This window comes from Gymnodraco acuticeps, unplaced genomic scaffold, assembly GCF_902827175.1.
Source record: "Gymnodraco acuticeps unplaced genomic scaffold, fGymAcu1.1, whole genome shotgun sequence".
In the NCBI taxonomy this organism is placed as follows: Eukaryota; Metazoa; Chordata; class Actinopteri; order Perciformes; family Bathydraconidae; genus Gymnodraco; species Gymnodraco acuticeps.
Window position 1 is genome coordinate 211,146 of NW_022990999.1, and position 15,538 is coordinate 226,683.

Sequence of the window (15,538 nt, forward strand, 5' to 3'; positions counted from 1 at the left end):
ATGAAATAATTTTGAGGGCTCTGGTTCTGGAAAATAGTCTCGATTATCTGTCCGTTTTATTATTTTTTGACATGGTGTTATCACTGTTTAAAGAAATCCTACCAACAGTATTTTTCACACACCAATTCTAATCTAGAGTTTGAGATTAGCAAAATATAAGGATTTGAATGTAAATAATTGTTTATCATCTCCTCTCCTTTTTTATTAGAAATAATCAGTGAGTGGGAATTTAGGTTTGTGTGCTTGGCTGAAAGAAGAAGACGCTGCACTCTATAACGTTACAAGTAGCGACAGCTCAAATGTAGCATCTTGCACCTGTTATTCCAAAGGTCAAAACAACCTGCGGTTCACTAATCTGTCACGTCTTGCACTATTTTGAATAGTTTCCTTATTCTTTATGCAGCACACATAGACCAATAAGCCTAAGATGGCCTAAGAGTCCTATAACAACTGCGAGACACAAGCCTGTGTTGAGTGGCATTTTTTGTCTCTGGTCTGGAGTCACCCTTACTTCGATTAACTTGAGCGTTTTGCACAGGGCCCGGAGATGGTTTATGTTTCTGTTTTTCTATGAGACATAGCTTTTCTCTGTAAGAAAGCATTAGGTTTGAGTGTACCCAGAGCCTGTATAGGAGGCTTGTTATGTAAACTCCTGCTTGTGTTCCCTTATGTGGTCAGGGAGTTGAGCCATGCAGTTCCTGACATGTCTATCCACGGCTGCCTGTCGTCAGTACACTGCTCTCTGGACCTAGAGCACTACCAGCTGATCCGAGGCCTGCTGGAGAACAACCTGGGAGAGCCTTTCGAGGATTTCCTGCGGCCCTACAACTTACAGGACCCCAGCAGCTATGTGAGAGTGCAGGCAACCACACACACAGCTGACTGCAGTCTGTATAACATGTCCACATCTCTGATGCAAACACTGCCAATCTGAAAACATTGTACAACGGAGCTGATCCAGATTTGCTGAGAACTTGACGTCATTACTAAAATGTGGGCTGGCTTTACATTGAACTCCTGGTAACGTCCCGCAACTTAGAGGGACTTAGAATAAAGTTGTTATATATATATATATATAATACATATAATCACGGCAGCATGTAGCTGAGTTTCTGCTGGTAGACAGCCTTCTCTTCACAGAGCTCACTCCTTGCATGCGGACGATCCAAAGGTGCGTTGCCAGCAGCAGCTCGGTTACATTTAAAGGGCCAGACCCAGAATCAGCACTTTAGTGACAGGGCTGAAATAGACGGGTATGAGGCATGCTACAATGGGTGATCTGTTTGGTATTTTGAGCAGAACACTTCAGAGACATGTTTTGTATAGATATGGCCCTATAATATATTGTTCAAATTTAGCATAAAATGTGAGCTTTAAGGATGGTTTTAACATTCAATTTCTTGACTGATTTGAGTCCTCTAAATGTCGTTGTTGTGGAGCTGACTGTATCTCTCTTTAGACGGTGTTAAGTGGAGATGTCTATACCAGCATGTCTTTCTTGGTTGACATGATGGATGTCAGTTTGGAGCTCTTGGACAGCCCAACACACACAGAAGATGAACGCTCATTAGCAAGGTGGGCCTTTTCCTCTTCTTACAGCCCTGTATCAATTTAGATTTGCATCGTTTCAAGTTAATAAATGGGTATACTTGTGATGTACATTGGAATGAATCTGAGGTCCCATAAAGCCGCTGACTTTCCTCACGTAAATTCACATGCTAGCTTAGCATAGACATTTCTATTTGATACAGATTATGCAAGAATGACTTCAGCCCAACACCATTATAAATTCACGAGGTCATATTGACAGTACCATGGCCCACAGTGTTGGGACGATCTCTGTCTGTGACCAAACATTTCAAAAGTATTTGAAACTCCTACTCGGACTGAGGCTAATGCTAGCTGCTGGTCTTTAGCAAACACAGATACAATTTGAAGATTATCATCTCTCACAGCTTTAAGCTAGAACATCTCAACCCAGTAGACTGAATTTCTGCATCATAGTTGAACGTTTTTAAAAAGGTTTAAAGAGATGCCATCTTAATATTATCTTTGTTTCTCTCTTACAAAGGTTTGACTTCATGAAATCGAAGCTACTCTTTGAGAGTTTCTCCAATGGATCCAAGTCTGTTAACCTGGTGTCTCACTCACTGCTGGCATATGACACTCGCTGTAAAGGGCCCAACAAAAGCCCAGGGCGGGCCGCAGGGGGACGGCACAATGTGTTTGACTGCATCCTGCAGCCCTCCAAAACCGGCACCAATCGGGCCACACTGCAGCTGGAGCTGCATTACAGGTAGGGCTGTGTCAAACTTTTTGAGCTTCGAAGCTTATAGAAATATCAAAAGTATTAAGCCAAATGTGTCTAATGGCGCTTTTCCACTGCAGGACCTAGCACGGCTTAGCACAGCTTAGTTTGGCCTTGGTAGGCCAGGCTCACTTTAAGTTGCGTTTCCATTACAGTTTAGTAACTGGGGTAGTTACTATAGTAACACAGTGAGGCGGGGCGATCGGCTGTTCGGCGGGCGGAGCGACGCTGCGTAAAACTGCCGTGAACCACAAAACCAAAACATCAGCCGTTAGCTGTTAGCACTCAGAGCTCACAGCTCCTCATATCTGTTCAGAAACTAGACAAAAGTTAAACATGTACAAACCACAGACTGTCTGTGTCATGGCGAGTCGCTGGTTTATTTATGTCTGTAGGCCATTGTTGTGAGTGTGGACGGAGCATATACAACGTTAGCTTAGCCTGATCGATCCGATCTCCATTCAGAAAAACACGCATTTTAAAAGATTTTTCGCCTGCAGTCTTGTTTGCAGACCGGTATCAGTATGTTGTTACTTCATACATCAAACGTGTATTACAATTAAATCACGGTAAAATACGTTCATTTTGTTGTAGTTGTAGCCCCCATTGCCAGTGATTCTCTCTGACCATTCAGCAGTCGAGAGTGTTTACCCAACCCAGTCTCACATTGTAATACGTGACACGTGTCACTTGTAATAACTACGTTGGTCCACAACTTGGGACATAGTATTTCTACAAAAACACCTCTGAAATTGTAGGATCCCTACGTCTACGTACCTACGACTATAATCTCAGGGAATAGTAAGGGAGGTGTGTGCTTTATGGTGAACAATAACTGGTGCACAGATGTGGGGATTATTTCTTCGGACTGTTCTCCTCATTTAGAACACCTCATGATCGGATGCCAGCCTTTCCATTTGCCGAGGGAATTTACATCGGTTGTGCTTACAGCAGTGTATGTTCCGCCGAGGCGGCTTTCAGTGTCAAACACATCAGCTGCCCGCGCAGCGGAAATACAGTGGACCATGTTTATTCCCCTTTCTGACATGGATATAAAGCTCAGAATCAAATCAGACTACATCTCACTCCTGCTGCTGCCTGCTTACAGGCAGAAACTGAAACGGGACAGGCCGGTGACATGGAGTATACAGCGCTGGAGTCAGAATCAGCTCTGCAGCACTGCTTGAAACTACGGAGTTGTGTGTGTTTGAGGATGACAACATCAACACACACACGGACGTGGACATCTTCAACAGGTGCAGTCTGTAGTCCCCACATGTTTCAAACACTCCACCATCGTTCCAGTCCCTAAAAAAGTCTAAAACCACCAGCCTCAACGAATACCGCCCAGTGGCACTCACCTCCATCATCATGAAGTGCTTTGAGCGGTTAGTCAAATCATTCATCACCTCCTCCCTGACTCTCTGGACCCCCTGCAGTTTGCCTACAGAGCAAACCGGTCCACAGACGAAGCCATAGCCCTCACCATCCACACTGCCCTCTCACACCTGGAGCAGAGGAACACATATGTATGAATGCTGTTCATTGATTACAGTTCAGCATTCAACACCATTGTGCCCTCCAAGCTGGTCATCAAGCTCAGAGACCTCGGGCTCAACAGTGCCCTCAGTGATTAGATCCTGACCATCCTGACGGGCAGACCCCAGGCAGTGCATCCTCAACACCGGAGCCCCTCAAGGCTGCGTGCTCAGCCCTCTCCTCTACTCCCTGTTCACACACGACTGCGTGGCCACACACAGCTCCAACACCATCGTGAAGTTTGCTGACGACGCAACCGCCATCGGCCTGATCACCGACGGCGACGAGACGGCGTACAGAGAGGAGGTCGAGACCCTGACATCTTGGTGCAAGGATAACAACCTCCATCTCAACGTCAGCAAAACCAAGGAGCTGATTGTGGATTACAGGAAGCAGCAGAGAGAGGGCCAGGCCCTCATCACCATCAATGGGACTGCGGTGGAGAGAATCAGCAGCTTCAGGTTCCTCGGGGTCCACATCACTGAGGACCTGACATGGACTCATCACACTAACACCATCACCAAAACAGCTCGACAGCGGCTCTTCTTCCTCCGCAGGCTGAGGAGGTTCAACATGGACTCCAGGATACTCTGCAACTTCTACAGGTGCACCATAGAGAGCATCCTGACCTTCTACAGGTGCACCATAGAGAGGATCCTGACCTTCTACAAGTGCACCATAGAGAGGATCCTGACCTTCTACAGGTGCTCCATAGAGAGCATCCTGACCTTCTACAGGTGCACCATAGAGAGGATCCTGACCTTCAACAGGTGCACCATAGAGAGCATCCTGACCTTCTACAGGTGCACCATAGAGAGGATCCTGACCTTCAACAGGTACACCATAGAGAGCATCCTGACCTTCTACAGGTGCACCATATAGAGCATCCTGACCTTCTACAGGTGCTCCATAGAGAGCATCCTGACCTACAGGTGCACCATAGAGAGCATCCTGACCTTCTACTGGTGCACCATAGAGAGGATCCTGACCTTCTACAGGTGCACCATAGAGAGCATCCTGACCTTCTACAGGTGCACCATAGAGAGCATCCTGACCTACAGGTGCTCCATAGAGAGGATCCTGACCTTCTACTGGTGCACCATAGAGAGGATCCTGACCTTCTATAGGTGCACCATAGAGAGGATCCTGACCTTCTACTGGTGCACCATAGAGAGCATCCTGACCTACAGGTGCACCATAGAGAGCATCCTGACCTTCTACTGGTGCACCATAGAGAGCATCCTGACCTACAGGTGCACCATAGAGAGCATCCTGACCTTCTACAGGTGCTCCATAGAGAGGATCCTGACCTTCTACAGGTGCACCATAGAGAGCATCCTGACCTTCTACAGGTGCACCATAGAGAGCATCCTGACCCTCTACAGGTGCACCATAGAGAGGATCCTGACCTTCTACAGGTGCACCATAGAGAGCATCCTGACCTTCTACAGGTGCTCCATAGAGAGGATCCTGACCTTCTACAGGTGCTCCATAGAGAGCATCCTGACCTTCTACAGGTGCTCCATAGAGAGGATCCTGACCTTCTACAGGTGCACCATAGAGAGCATCCTGACCTTCTACAGGTGCTCCATAGAGAGGATCCTGACCTTCTACAGGTGCTCCATAGAGAGCATCCTGACCTTCTACAGGTGCTCCATAGAGAGGATCCTGACCTTCTACAGGTGCACCATAGAGAGTATCCTGACCTTCTACAGGTGCACCATAGAGAGCATCCTGACCTTCTACAGGTGCTCCATAGAGAGGATCCTGACCTTCTACAGGTGCACCATAGAGAGTATCCTGACCTTCTACAGGTGCACCATAGAGAGCATCCTGACCTAATACAGGTGCCCAATAGAGAGGATCCTGTCTGGCTGCATCACGACCTGGTACGGCAGCTGCACCGCCCTCAACCGTAAGGCTTTATAGAGGGTGGTGAAAACTGTAGAGAACATCACCAGGACGGAGCTGCCATCCATGGAGGACCTCTAATCTCAGCGGCTCAGGAAGAAAGCCCTCAGGATTATCAAAGACCCCCATCACCCCAGCAGCAAACTGTTCTGTCTGCTGCCGTGTGGCAGTACCGCAGCATCATCCCACAGGCCATAAGACTATTAAACACCTGAACTTTTAAAGAACATCCATAAATATTCATCTGTTTGCATCTTGCAAATTATGTATCTAATATATCATATTCCATTTACTTGTATATAGTCCCCTCTGTCACTATTTCAATTGTATTTGTATTTACTTGCACTATTTTATCTGTTTTATTTGTTCTGTGTCCTATATATATGTTGCACTGTTGGAGGAGCCTGTGAGCTATGTTTTTCATTGCCATATCTACACTGGAGCTAATGTGCACACGACAATAAAGCCTTGAATTGAATTGAATCAGCTGAGCTTTCTATCACCAGCTAACGCCCTGCTGTCGCCACAAAACAAAAAGAAACGGATGCATTCAAAAGCTGATTGGGCAGTCGATCACTATGGCAACAGTTAAAGCTTCAACGCATTGAGGCCTCCCTATGAGATTTTGAAGCCGATTTCAGACGGTGTTAGATGGTTAAACGTTTGTCACAAGTTGTTGGTCCACTTTCCTGCAGATCCACGCGTGACTCCTCCTGCTTCACTGTGGTGCTGAACAACCTGAGAGTGTTTCTCATCTTCGACTGGCTGCAGCTGGTCAGAGACTTCCTGCGGGTGCCGGTGGAGAAGGTGCCAAGAGCTGCTGAGCCTGGTCAGGGCCGGCCCGGTGACGCCAGCACGGACCCGAGCCCCGCCACCATCAGCACCACCGGGGCCGTCATGCCAAAGACGGTGAAGAGCGGTGTGGTCACCAAGAGGTCCACGGTGCCCGTCACTCAGGACCGCTGCCTGGAGGTCAAGATCAACGTCACAGGTCAGAGAAGAATGTCTTCTTATCTGCCCATTTATTATGTTTTAGGTTTATAAATACCAATACAACAGGGTTTTTTTTGTGTGGGGTGTATAATGTTTTTGATAAAAAACAATGTTGAATTTTTAAATTGAACTCAAATTGCACTTTTGTTATTAAATAAGGAGTACAGTACATTCACTACAGTACAGTGGCCACACCTCAGCTACGATAATCAGCAGCACACTGGACCCTCAATGAACATTTCAGAAAGCACTTTGATAGCTAGTGAGCTCAAGCACATTTAAACACTCAGCTTTAGTCTTTTTATTTATCATTTAAATGCCATTTTGAAAAAAATGTATACACATAAGCTTTTTAGTGAGTTACTCAGATGAGTACCAGGAGACGGCGTTTGGTACTCACCCCACACGAAGCGTGGTGTTAATAAGTGCAGTCCTCCTCAGTGTCTCCTTCACTGTCCTCTAGTTCCTCTTCTTGCATGCTAGATGATGAAGATGCTGCAGATGCAGCTCCCTGTCCCTGTTTAAGCCTCCCATTTGCTTTCTCCAAAACGTGTTGCCAAAGCTGTGCATTTCCTGAGGCCAGGTTGGAGGATCAAATACTAAGAAATGAGCACATGACTTGAAGTCATATCAGATGTGGGAAGTAACTAAATACACTTATTCAAGTACTGTACTGAAGTACAATGTTGAGATACTTGTACTTTACTTGAGTATTTCTATGTTTTGCTACTGTGTACTTCTACTCCACTACAGTTCAGACGTACATGGTGTACTTTGACTCCACTACATGTATTTAATACCTTCAGTTACTTCACAGATGATTTACTCCACCTGGAGTAAATCCACCAGCTACCCTGCAGTATACAAAGTCATTCAAACTAGCTGCACCTTCACCAGCTTTGAGAACACTTTCATGATCAATCATTATAAAACATATCATATATATTATTCTGAAATGGACCAATCTGCACAACGACTACTTTTACTGTCGCTACTTTAACTATATTTTGATGAGAATACTTTTCTACTTTTACTTGAGGAACATTTTGAATGCAGGACACAAGAAACATGTGTAAACGAAATATGTTTTGTTTTGATGAGCTATCAGGTACGCAAAGACGCTTAGTGACACAAGTGACGTTACGCAATTCAAATGTTTGCCCCGCATGCTTACCTGCGTACCAGTTATGTGGTGCACCCCTGTATATACAATAAGTTGGTTTCTGAGCTGAATGGGAGCTTCAGTTGACCAGGTGTGTGTTTCTGCAGGCACAGAGTTTGTGGTTGTGGAGGACTCGTCTTGTCTGGATACCAACGCCATCATTCTGAAGGGCACCACCGTCCTCACATACAAACCCCGCCTGCTGGACAGACCCTTCTCTGGCAGCCTCGCAGGAATAGAGGTGATCTCCAACTATCATATTAACCCTTTAAATATTCTAACATCCTGCTGAGAGACGGCTAGTGTTACCTGCTACCAATCATCAAAATATCCCCTACTTAATTAAATAGATGAAGAATTAACTGAAATCTGTGCGGTTATTGATCTGCTAAAATGTACAACTTTAACTTGCCACTTCAAATATTATTATTTCTACACAAGATAAGTCATTTTAAGTATGGATTGTGTTACTGCCGCTACTGCCATACCACTCCCCATGCTACTCCTACCCTTGATTGGGTGAGTTCAGTGCATAGTGGTATTGTGACTTTAGTATGTAATATGGGATAGGTAAACACTTCATTAGGACAATGAGGGCTATTATTACTAACTGACTATTCAGAACCCAAGGTAAAGCTTTGACCTTGAGGAGTCCTGTCCCCCCCCCCAGGTTTTCTCGTGTCGGCTGGGCAGTGAGCAGGAGACAGCGCTGTCCATTATCGACCCAGTCAACATTCAGGTGGAGCTGTGTGGGAGCCCCACATACCAGAGCAGCTCGGGTCTACTGGACGCCTTCAACGTGGAGGACATCCCTCCCCTGCTGGAGGTCAGGATAGCACACAACCACAATTGGCTATACAATGATGTTACTGTTGATGGTGCAATGGTTAATACAACTTCTCCCAGTGTCTGATGGGGATAGGCTCTTACCCTGTAGATAACAGTTCAAACTAAAGGATGGATGCATGGATGGGACATGTAAGCATTTCTGTGGGAAAGTATGGTCACTGAAGACACAAAAGCAAACTCTCCATCTGACACATCCAAAGTGTTCCATCTTTCTACTTGTATGAACAATCCTTACTGTTCCTTTCACAACATGTTTACTCCTAGCTCATTGTAAATGTCTATCAGCTTTATTTGTTAACACCATCTTTTTACCAGTACGTTTTAAATCGTTGCATGGTTTTCAAAGAGTACCCAAGTATGTTAGTATTTTATTTCCATAATGTTCAGGGTTCAGAGTAATATACAGTATATGCTATGTTTTATAATGATTGATCATGAAAGTGTTCTCAAAGCTGGTAAAGGTGCAGCTAGTTTGAATGACTTTGTATACTGCAGGGTAGCTGGTGGATTTACTCCAGGTGGAACTAAAGTCTGATTCAACACTTGATTATATTTCACATCATTCATCCACATCTGTGAAGTAACTAAAGGTATTAATACATGTAGTGGAGTAAAAGTACACCATGTACCTCTGAACTGTAGAGGAGTCGAAGTACACAGTAGCAAAACATTGAAATACTTAAATAAAGTACAAGTATCTCAAAATTGTACCCAAGTATAGTACTTGTTGAGTTTATGAACTTTGTTACTTTACACCAGATGCCATAAAGATAGAAAGACTAAGCCTTGCACAGAGGCATGACAATACATTTTCAAAATGCTCAACAGTGCTGCCAACATTATAAACTGACTGCTACACAATTAAAATAAATGCTTTTATATATTTCTATTAGATGTGACGCTTTAGCGTTTCTGTTATTATTACCTGCTGCTTTAGTTGTTCTGACTGCTAAAATCCTCTGTTATTCCTCATTTTAAAGCCGATATTCCGTGGGGTCGGGGGCTCGGGTCCTTGTCATCTTTTTCATACCTGATGACTTTGCATCCCTGACTACAGTTGCATTAGCCTGTAGAAGCTAGTACAGTAAGCCTACTATTTGATTTGTTTTAGATAGGCACTACATGTTGCAGACCTTATTTTCCTGTTCCATGTTCAAATAAACCATTTTCAGTGGTAATTTTTTTTGGTCATGGAAAATTAGGTAAAGGTCATTGAGAAGTCATGGAAAAGTCATTGAAAATCATTGGTGAAAAAGTGTATGAACCCTGAATGTTGTTATAAATATGTGCCCATTCTACATTTACCATAATGCAACGCAACAGTGTCTTTCATTAGACTATCCCTGCCTGTCAGATTTCCACATGTCTCAAACAGGTGAATCATGTTCTCAGTCTCCACAAAACAAAACACAGAGGATATAAAACAGCTGTTCTGCAGGATGACTTATGCTCCCCATCACTAGTGAAGTGACTTTGTAAAGCGGCTGGATTGCCCCTTAAACAGTTTTTTTGTTTCTGTTGCAGATTCAGTTTCCTACTCTGGACATTCGTCTTTCCTACAACGACATTCAGCTCTTCTTGGCAATCGCCAGGTCCATCCCTACCTCCAGTTCTGCGCTGCCCTCTGACTGTGAAAGCAGCACTGAGCCTGCAGCTACACCCAAGGACCTCTTCAGGCAGAAGACCGAGGCCCTCATAGGTCATGAGTGATTTTCAGTCCCCAAAGGGACCAAGTACTGAGTTATATTGGATTGCATGAAATTGTTAATTTTCATGTAATTTTTGCTTTAAAGTTGGCAATGTTGATGTTTAGTAACAGTGATGTGCACAATGCTTTACTTTCTGAATTTTTGTTTTGTCTACACAGCGGGCCAGCTGACCCATTTACAAGACCTTGGCTTCAGGAAAGAGGATTGCAAAAGAGCCCTGATCCACTGTAAAGGTGGGTCAGACCTTTAACACGTTCCACACAGCTGGTGACCAGACAGAAGATCCTAGTCTCTTCATCATTATTGAATGAGCGCTTTATAAAGACATAATTATTCGTCCCTCAGGCCAGCTGGACCAGGCTGCCACGTGGTTGTTAGAGAATGCTGAGAACATGGCAGGCCATGCCAGAGCCCGGGCCAACTCTGCCTCCAGCAGCCACTCTGCTCCTCTGTCGGGGGTGGAGGTGAAGGCTGAGAGTGTGTGCATCTGCTTCATTGATGACTGCCTGGACTGTGACATACCACTGGCTGAGCTCACCTTCTCCAGTAAGTCACACATCAGGTCTCTACTCTCAGTCAAATAAAAACTGTCTGTGTATGTCAGTGGAGGTAATTATCGTAATAAGACGTAAAGGACTGTACATGTTAGTATTTTAAGCTCACATTTTATGCTAAATTTGAACAATATATTATAGGGCCATATCTATACAAAACATGTCTCTGAATTGTTTTGCTCAAAATACCAAACAGATCACCCATTGTAGCATGCCTCATATCCCTCTATTTCAGCCCTGTTACTAAAGTGCTGAAATAAAAGTGTGCTTGTGTCATTGCTTCTTTACACATATTCTCTCCAGTACAGCATTAGCTCTGAGTGCTAGCGATGCTTGCTAATGTAAACACAGACCATATTACTTCCAAAACACGTCACACATTGTTTCTGAGACAGCACATAGCTTGACATATTCTTTATTCAGTGTTTACTGATAGAGTAAAGTTGTTATATATATATATATTAATAATGCGTTAACGCAAAAAAATTTTAACGCCACTAATTATTTTAACGCGATTAACGCATATGTATTTTTTGTCCTCGGCTGCCCCGTAGTTTCAGAGCGCATCGAGTTTAAAATACCATCTTCAAGCTGATGCTGACAGCCCCGCTCCTGCCGCTCGCTTGTGGCAGACCACACTTCCACGCTCACCGGCAGGCACCGACTGGCTGTTGGGAGGACCGGGAGGGTGTGTGTATGTGTGGCCCGAGCGAGCGAGAGAGAGACCTTACGTGCATTGTTGTTGTTAGCATCTGGTGCTAGCTAGCTGCGCTAACGGATATGGAGCTGTTTAAATGAAAACAGAGGAGCGACATTTCGCCACAACTGCGCCGAGCACTTGACTTCATGCAGGAAGCCAGACAGTGGGACATTGTACGAAAAGTCAGCACACTCAGCACGGATAGTGCAACATGATTGCAGCGTCCAGGCAGCTCCCGTTCGAGCATGCCTTGAGCTGCACATAGATCCAACGATCCATCACACACACACACACACACACACACACACACACACACACACACACACACACACACACACACACACACACACACACACACACACACACACACACACACACACACACATACACACATTCACACACACGCACACACACCATTTTTATTGTATTAGGTTCCAGGTTGAATTGAGGCGAATATTTGTAATGTTCAGAGGTTGTTGTGTTTAATATTCATGAGAATATTTGTCATTGTTCAAATGATAATAAACATTAGCATAAAGCATATTTGTCCACTCATATGTTGATAAGAGTATTAAAAACTTGAAAAATAATCCTCTAAGGTACATTTAGAACAGATCAAAAATGTGCGATTAATTTGCGATTAACTATTTTAATCGACTGACAGCCCTAATATATATATATATAATACATGTAACTGTTCTAAGTCCCTCCTGTAGACATTCTGCTGAATACACAGACACACAGCTGAGGGAGGGGATTCAGCTAGACGACTGTATACTGTATGGGGACGATAGGTTGGGAAGTGGGCGGGACGTTGCCAGGAGTTAAATGTAAAGCCAGCCCACATTTTATTAGCAAATCTGGATCAGCTCCGTTGTACCCCCATTTTTAGAGATGTGGGTAAGGAGGAAAAGAGAGAGGGTTGTATTTTCAGACACTTTGTGAGTCTCCTTACACACCGGGGACACATACTTATGTATAAAAGACATAAAAAAGTGCATTTTGCATGATAGGTGACCTTAGAAACTAGCTAAAAGTCACCACAAGGCACACAACACACTGTGATTGTTATTATCTAAATGACATAATTTAGTAGATAATAAATGATTGTATACATGAAGTTTCGTCTTTCTCTATTGCAGGGCTCTATGTGCTGCAGCGCATTGGTTCCACTCAGGAAGGAAACGCCAGCTTCACTTTGTCAGGAGACTACTTCAACAGAGAATTGTCAGGTAATAACATTTACTTTGCGTTTCTTTTTTTTTGTTTCATGATATGTTTAACATATCTTATAGAGCTCATCTCCTCGTATGTTCAATTATGTCGAACCAAAAAAATGTAGCGTTGACATCCATTTCAATGGCAGTGTATTAAAGTGAGGGATTAAACCAGGTAACAGTATTGTGACATGTATGAGCAATAAGCAAACTGCATTGGATTCATAGATTGGAAATGTTAGAAGTGAATTAGAGAGCATATCTCAGTTCAAAGCTGTAGGGTGGTAACACAAGGTCCACTGATCTCTTTGGAATTCACTGTTAAATCGAATAAACACAACGTTTATATACTTTTACTGCTTTATTGAGCTCGCACATAATTGACCGACATCCTCCACAACTTCCACATACTCCACCATACTGCGCATGCGCCACACAGGTCAAAGGGCAAACTCCTCCCCACAAAGCACATTGTACAGGGGATGAACATGTTAACATTCAGCATGGATTAGATTAGTAATTTGTGTGTGTGTGTGTGTTTTCATTCATGTGTGTCAGGCTGGGAGCCCTTCATCGAGCCCTGGCCCTGCTTCCTCTCCTGGCAGCAGCAGGCCGCTGGCCGTATCCACCCTCCACGTTTTAAGATGGGAATTCGAGCCAAGCAGAGACTGGACGTCAACATCACTTCTGTCCTGTTGGGTGAGTAAAAGCTGAAACATGGTTCTGTACACCTTGCACAGCTGGCTCACAGCCGGCTCACAGCTGGCTCACAGCTGGCTGCACGACTGAGGTTTCTGGGGTTCTGATGATTACGATTGTTTTGTCTTTTCAGAACAATATAACACCACCAAAAGCTCATGGATAGCTGACTACTGTAAGGAGGAGGAACAGACCCCCCAGTCTTCACCCACCCAGCCCTGGATGGGCTCCTCAGTCGACCCACCTAGCTTTATACAGAGTGAGTACTAGCTACACACTGTAGTGCCAAGAAATCACTGCAAATTAAAGAAGCCGATTTCATTGATGGCTATTTATAAAAAACTGTCTCTTTTATAGATATATTATTTATGAAGAGCTACCCTGCCACTCTGACAGGGTAGCAAAGTGGCCTGTGTGTGTATCAAAGCCTGATGTGTGTTCGACTGCTGTGCCATAGATATTTAATATTGTTAAAGTACATCAGTAAGCCACCTGGTGACTGGGGTGTTGAAATTAATCGTTTCTACGATGCATCGCGATGCAGACGTGGATGATTCTGCATCAATGCAGTGACCGAACATAATCGATTATAGCGTAGTAATATATATATATAGCTTCCTGATTTTCCGGCCGCGGCTTTACAATAACGTATTTTTTTCTGTCACTTGAATATCAAATCGGTCGGTGACGCAGAGATCAGGAAACAGACGTGACAGCGGCACAGCAACACCAAACACGGAGCAGTCTGCTTTATCCACCAACACAAGAACACCAGTCCAGAACCAACAGCAGAAGGACCCGCTCTGAATCACTCCGTGTCGCTGCGGCTCAGAGACACAGGGATTTATGTTTTTAAAAAATACTCGCGTTACAATCAATGTCAGGTTTTTGGTGGATTTAATCAAGTCTTGGATTGCAGAGTATGAATGTCCTCTTGCTATTTTTAGAAGATAAATACTCTCCGTTCCTCCAAACCCCGCCCCCTCCCTGAAAACAATGAGTGACAGGATGATAGTGACCTGATAGAAACTTTATTATTCACTTAATCACTGATTGAGATATGATGAAGCTAACTTAGTCTCATACATCCATGGGATTTATGTAACAGTAACACAGAGAATGTAAGTGTGCACCCACATGCAGTATTTTAGTGCATTTATTTGTACTCCTGTTGTTTGCTGTGTTCAGACTTAAGTCATGTGTGTGATGCCACATTCAGGACATTCAGTGTCCTTTCTTTAACAGAAGACCGTTGCTAAGCTGCAGCTAGACTGCAGAAGCATTAGTTTTTTGTTTTTGAGGAAGGAACAATTTCACACACAGATATAGGGAGGCTAGACCTATACAATTCATTAATTATGGTTTATAATTTAATGTCAAGACATTTATGTTATTGATTTCTGAAGCACTTTCTAAATAATAAAAAGGGAGTTCATATTTATCTTACTGCATGTATGCATTGATGAAAAAGAAGCCATGTGCAGTAATGTAGAAAATTGAGGATGCAACGCATTGGTATGAATCGTGATGCATCGGGATATCGAATCGAATCGTGAGACCAGTGAAGATGCACAGCCCTACTGGTGACACATTCCTTCATCACCATAAACACACACTCTACTTTATTTTGACTTAATCCCCCACAAACCACTCTGTTGCCACAAATAATCCTTAGATTTGTAGTTTGAGTAACATTTGTTAAAACAATAACTATTTATTGGTGAGGTGTGTTTAAAGATGTACTTCTTCAGTTGGAGCCCACTTGGATCTGAGCCTCAGAATGAGGATATTTTACAAATCACTCCCCTTTCAAGACCGAAATGTCTACAATAGTGGAGCAGATAACAAGGTCAATCGTTCAAATGATGATACAAGCATGAAACTTGGCAGGAATATT

The 15,538-nt window shown here is 43.8% G+C and overlaps 1 protein-coding gene across 1 annotated transcript in view; it reads left to right on the forward strand.

The window, feature by feature from the left end:
• Window positions 1–15,538, forward strand: part of vps13d (vacuolar protein sorting 13 homolog D) — a 104,030-nt gene that overhangs the window by 38,641 nt on the left and 49,851 nt on the right. Inside the window, exons 28-39 of the mRNA XM_034235920.1 lie at window positions 679–850; window positions 1,460–1,575; window positions 2,072–2,296; window positions 6,454–6,749; window positions 8,021–8,154; window positions 8,584–8,739; window positions 10,287–10,461; window positions 10,630–10,704; window positions 10,817–11,017; window positions 12,868–12,957; window positions 13,501–13,641; window positions 13,775–13,900. Coding sequence (XP_034091811.1) covers window positions 679–850; window positions 1,460–1,575; window positions 2,072–2,296; window positions 6,454–6,749; window positions 8,021–8,154; window positions 8,584–8,739; window positions 10,287–10,461; window positions 10,630–10,704; window positions 10,817–11,017; window positions 12,868–12,957; window positions 13,501–13,641; window positions 13,775–13,900 — 1,907 coding nt within the window. The remainder of the gene's footprint in view (window positions 1–678; window positions 851–1,459; window positions 1,576–2,071; window positions 2,297–6,453; window positions 6,750–8,020; window positions 8,155–8,583; window positions 8,740–10,286; window positions 10,462–10,629; window positions 10,705–10,816; window positions 11,018–12,867; window positions 12,958–13,500; window positions 13,642–13,774; window positions 13,901–15,538) is intronic.